The 4,729-nt window shown below is 50.7% G+C and overlaps 1 protein-coding gene across 1 annotated transcript in view; it reads right to left on the reverse strand.

Annotated features, from left to right (window-relative positions):
• The window catches only part of LOC106819198 (protein patched homolog 1-like), a gene marked incomplete at both ends in the record, with an annotated part of 11,046 nt that overhangs the window by 1,646 nt on the left and 4,671 nt on the right, over positions 1–4,729 (reverse strand). Inside the window, one exon of the mRNA XM_014823846.1 lies at positions 4,170–4,225. Coding sequence (XP_014679332.1) covers positions 4,170–4,225 — 56 coding nt within the window. The remainder of the gene's footprint in view (positions 1–4,169; positions 4,226–4,729) is intronic.

The raw sequence follows: 4,729 nt of genomic DNA on the forward strand, positions 1-4,729 counted from the left end.
CCGAAGATTAGAATGAGGAAGAGGAAGAGAGAGAGAGCAAGAAGAGAGGAAGAAAGAGAGTGAGAGCGTAAAGGAGAGGGAGGTAAGAAGAGAGAGAGAGAGAAAAAAGAGAAACGAGAGAATTTAAGAAAGAGAGCGAGAGGGCCAGAGGGGATGTGTGAGGAGGTGTGCGCGTAAGACTGATGGAAGTAGAGAGAGCGGCTAACATTTTAGTGCGGGCTAGATAATTGTGAGTTATAGGGAATGGGGATCGGGGAAGTTGTTGGGCCGAGTAATTAAAAGCATAAACGGAGACTGATCGCACGTGCATCATGAGGTAGAGGTTGATGGAGCAAGAGAGGAGAGGAGACAGAGACGAGAGAGAGACAGAGAGAGAGAGAGAGACAGACAGAGAGAGAGAGAGAGATGAGAGGGAGGAGAGAGAGAGCAGGAGGAGAGAGAGAGAGAGAGGAGACAGACAGAGAGAGAGGAGAGAGAGAGAGAGAGAGAGAGAGAGAGAGATGAGAGAGAGATTAGAGAGAGAGAGGAGAGAGAGAGAGAGAGAGAGAGAGAGAGGAGAGAGAGAAAGAAAGACACAGAGAGAGAGACAGACAGGAGAGAGAGAGAAGAGGCGAGTGAAGGGGGAAGAGATGGGAGAAGTGCGCAACAGAGCAGACGATAGAGAGGGGGAGAGAGGGGGAGAGAGGGGGCGGCGAAGGCGAAAGCAATGTATGAGTAAACAGAGCTATGCAGTCTGCATAGGCTGACGTCTGAGTCAGCGACTATAAACTGATATAGACACACTGATGCAGCATGCTCCGTTTGAGGTCCGTTTTGCCAAAGGTTTAACTCATTTTTGTCGAGTCCCCGAACGTGACTGCACGAGAGTTAAGTGAGTTGGATGAGATGCTGTCCAAAAGTTCAAATAGTAATAAACCTCTTTTAGGGCCGCCGAGCATGTGTGTCTATGAGAGCAAGTAGATTCCTCGATACACACTGATTCGTGATTACTGCGTTGTGTGGCGTGTGCGTGCGGCCATGTGGCCTGTATGCGTGCGTACGTGCGTGTGTGGGTGCGTGTGCGCGAGTGTGCGTGGCGCATGTGCCTTGTAATGCGTGCGTACGTGCGTGTGTGTGTGTGTGCGTGTGTGTGCGTATGCGTGCGCATTGTGGCCCGCTGTATGCGTGCGTACGTGCGTGTGTGTTGTGTGCGCCGTGTGTGGTGTAGCGCGTGTGGCGTGCGCCCGTGGCCCCTGTAAGCGTGGCGTGGCGTGCGTGCGTATGTTCGGTTGCGCAATGTAAATTGCCTGTATGTATGCGTGCGTGCGCTGCGTGCGTGCGTGCGTGCGTTGCGTGCTGCGTGCGTGCGTTGTCGTGTAAGTTCCGCAGAGTCTGTGTTGCTAGTGACCGAATATTACTTCGCTCCTCCTTCACAACACTCTCGCTCCCTGCTTTTTTACCCGCAATCTTCCTTTACCCTACTTTAAGATAACAGCGCGCACTGCTTGTTGCCCCGCTGTAGGTAGGCGAGTTAGGTGTCTTCCCTCTCTTACGCTACTCTGGTTCCAAACTTCTCTCTCTCACACAGAGAGAGCCGCAGCGTGCGTGCGTGCGCAACAGAGAGAGCGCCGCAGCGGCGTGCGTGGGCGCAACGAGACTAGTTTTAGCCGGGTGCGTCTGCTCCTGCGCGAGTCTTCTGGGCGACGTGCTCACAATGTGTGACTAGGCGGAACTTGGCAAGCCGATGTTTAAGTTGTCGCTGTGTCGCTGATTCTGTGGCTGTTAAAGCACGCTGGGGCGCACAGCTATGGTGTGTGCGCTGCCTGCCTGCCTGCTGACTAGATGCCTGCCGTGCATGTCTGCCCTGCGTGGCCTGCCTGCGCTGCCTGCCTGCTGGCCCGCTATTCACCGCCTTAACCCTACCAGCTGGCTGGCTGCTGCTGCTGCTGCTGCTGCTGCTGGCTGCTGGCTGCTGCCTGCTGCAGAGTAAACGCTATGCCAAGAGGTCGAAGGATGTTGGCTACGAGTGGAAACGAAAGCGAATATGTGGATGTGCCCTGTAAGATAGGGGGAGAGAGTAACAGACAGACAGAGAGAGAGAGAGCTCTGACAGAGAGAGAGAGAGAGAGAGAGTTAATTGAAGATAGTAAGAGAGGAGAGAGAGAGAGAGAGAAGAGCAGAGAGAGAGGGAGAGAGAGAGAGGAGAGAGAGAGAGAAGAGAAGAGAGAGAGAGAGACGAGGTAATTGAAGATAGTAAGAGTAGAGAGAGAGAGAGAGAGAGAGAGAGAGAGAGAGATGAGAGATGAGAGAGAGAGAGGTTAATTGAGATGTAAGAGAGAGAGACGAGAGATAGAGAGTGCGTGGGAAAGAAGAACGAGAGATGAAGGGGAGATGGAGAGAGTGTGTGATGAGAAAGAGAAGAGAGTGTGTGCGTGAGGAGAGAGAGAGCGAGACGAGAGAGAATTGGAGCGAGAAAGAGAGAGCGCCGAGAAGAGGGATGTGTGTGTGAGAGCAGAAAAGAAGAGTGTGTGTGTGTGTGAGAGAGAGAGAGAGAGAGAGAGGTAGAGAGAGAAAGCAAGAGAGAGAGAGAGAGAGGAGAGAGGAGAAAGAAGAGAGAGAGAAAGAGAGAGAGAGAGAGAGAGAGAGAGAGAGAGAGAGGGAGAGAGAGAGAGAGAGAGAGGAGAGAGAGAGAGAGAGTGTGTGTGTGGGTGTGTTGGAGAGAGAGAAAGAGGCGAGAGTGTGTGTGTGGAGAAAGAGAGAGAGAGAGAGCGAGAGAGGAGAGAGAGAGAGAGAAAGAGAGAAGAGAGAGTAGAGAGAAATAGAGAGAGAGACGAGAGAGATAGAGAGAAATAGAGAGAGAGAGAGAGAGAGAAGAGGTGAGAGAAGAAGAGAGAGAGAGAGGCAGGAGAAGAGAGAAGAGAAAGAGAGAGAGAGATGAGAGACGAGAGAGAGTAGCAGAAATACCGAGAAGAGAGAGAGAGAGACGAGAGGACGAGAGAGAGAGCGGAGACGAGAGAGAGAGAGAAGAAGAAGAAAAACGAGCGGTAGATAAGAACTGCGGTGGGGTAGTAATAAGTATACGGTCGGTAACAACTAACAGAACTACTTTATGACGGCGTCCTCACATCGGCGAGCTGTTAGATGTCACGCCGCCAGCTTCCTGTATACTGAGCTATATATATTATAACATTATCATTAGCTTTATAAGGCTTATGCAATAATTTTTAAACCAGGGGCGCGCTCAGTGGGGCTTCCTCTCACAGATAATTATTGGCGCGATCGCCACGACGCCTGGTGAGCGGTCAGTGGTACTGTTGAGAGATTTCACGCGAATTAACAGGCCAATCGTAATAATAATATGAAATATATTATGAAGGTTAATATAATAATATCATGATTATATAATAATATACTAATTAAATAATAATCTATTGTTATTCACGCTCGCTGGTAATGATTGTAATATCGGATTGATCTCTCTCTCTCTCTCTCTCTCTCTCTCTCTCTCTCTGTCTCTCTCTCTCTCTCTGTCTCTCTCTCTCTCTGTCTCTCTCTCTCTCTCTCTCCATCAACCTCTACCTCTGATGCTGCATCAGTCTCCGTTTATGCGTTTTAATTACTCGGCCAACAACTCCCCATCCATTCCCTATACTCACTAATTATGCTAGCCGCACTAATAATGCTAGCCGCTCTCTCTACTTCCATCAGTCTTACGCGCACACCTCCTCACACATCCCCCTCTCTGGCCCTCTCGCTCTCTTTCTTTTCTCTCTTTTCTCTTTTCTCTCTCTCTCTCTCTCTTTCTTTCTCTACCTCCCTCTCTCTTTAACGCTCTCACTCTCTTTCTTCCTCTCTTTCTTGCTCTCTCTCTCTTCCTCTTCCTCATTCTATCGCTTCTTCTCCCCTCTCTTTCTCTATCTCCCCCTCTCTCCCTCGCTCGCTGTCGCTCTCTAGCCGCGTGTCAGTTATGGAGATGTAAAGCAACTTTTTACGTCTCAGACAGGAAACGCCCAGCCCAGCATCATTTACAACCAGATACACACGCCATCGTCACTAATTAAACGCAACTCTTTCCGCACTCAGTCTGCACGCGCAGCCGACGATTGCGTGGATCGAGCTACGAATGGCTGGCGCGACCAAGCACGAGTATAACTAAGACGAGAGTGAGAGAGCGTCGCCGCGGTACTTACATATCGTACATGTCCACCTTTACCTGAGTAGCTACCATTGCTGCCTTTAAGTGCACCTGCGTATGCAAAAAAAAAACACATGACCGATTAGTAGTGGGTAACGTGATGCTAGGGGGGAACATACAGCCAAATGATGCTGAGCATGGCTATCAGAACAGACGTTGGTATCAGAACAGACATTGGTATCAATAAAGACGTTGGTAGCAGGACAGACGTTGGTATCAACACAGACGTTGGTAGCAGGACAGACGTTGGTAGCAGGACAGACGTTGGTAGCAGGGCAGACGTTGGTAGCAGGACAGACGTTGGTAGCAGGACAGACGTTGGTAGCAGGACGGACGTTGGTAGCAGGACAGACGTTGGTAGCAGGGCAGACGTTGGTAGCAGGACAGACGTTGGTAGCAGGGCAGACGTTGGTAGCAGGACAGACGTTGGTAGCAGGGCAGACGTTGGTAGCAGAGCAGACGTTGGTAGCAGGACGGACGTTGGTAGCAGGACGCACGTTGGTATCAACACAGACGTTGGTAGCAGGACAGACGTTGGTAGCAGGGCAGACGTTG

The sequence above is a fragment of the Priapulus caudatus genome, unplaced genomic scaffold, assembly GCF_000485595.1.
Source record: "Priapulus caudatus unplaced genomic scaffold, Priapulus_caudatus-5.0.1 Scaffold2965, whole genome shotgun sequence".
Classification (NCBI taxonomy): Eukaryota; Metazoa; Priapulida; class Priapulimorpha; order Priapulimorphida; family Priapulidae; genus Priapulus; species Priapulus caudatus.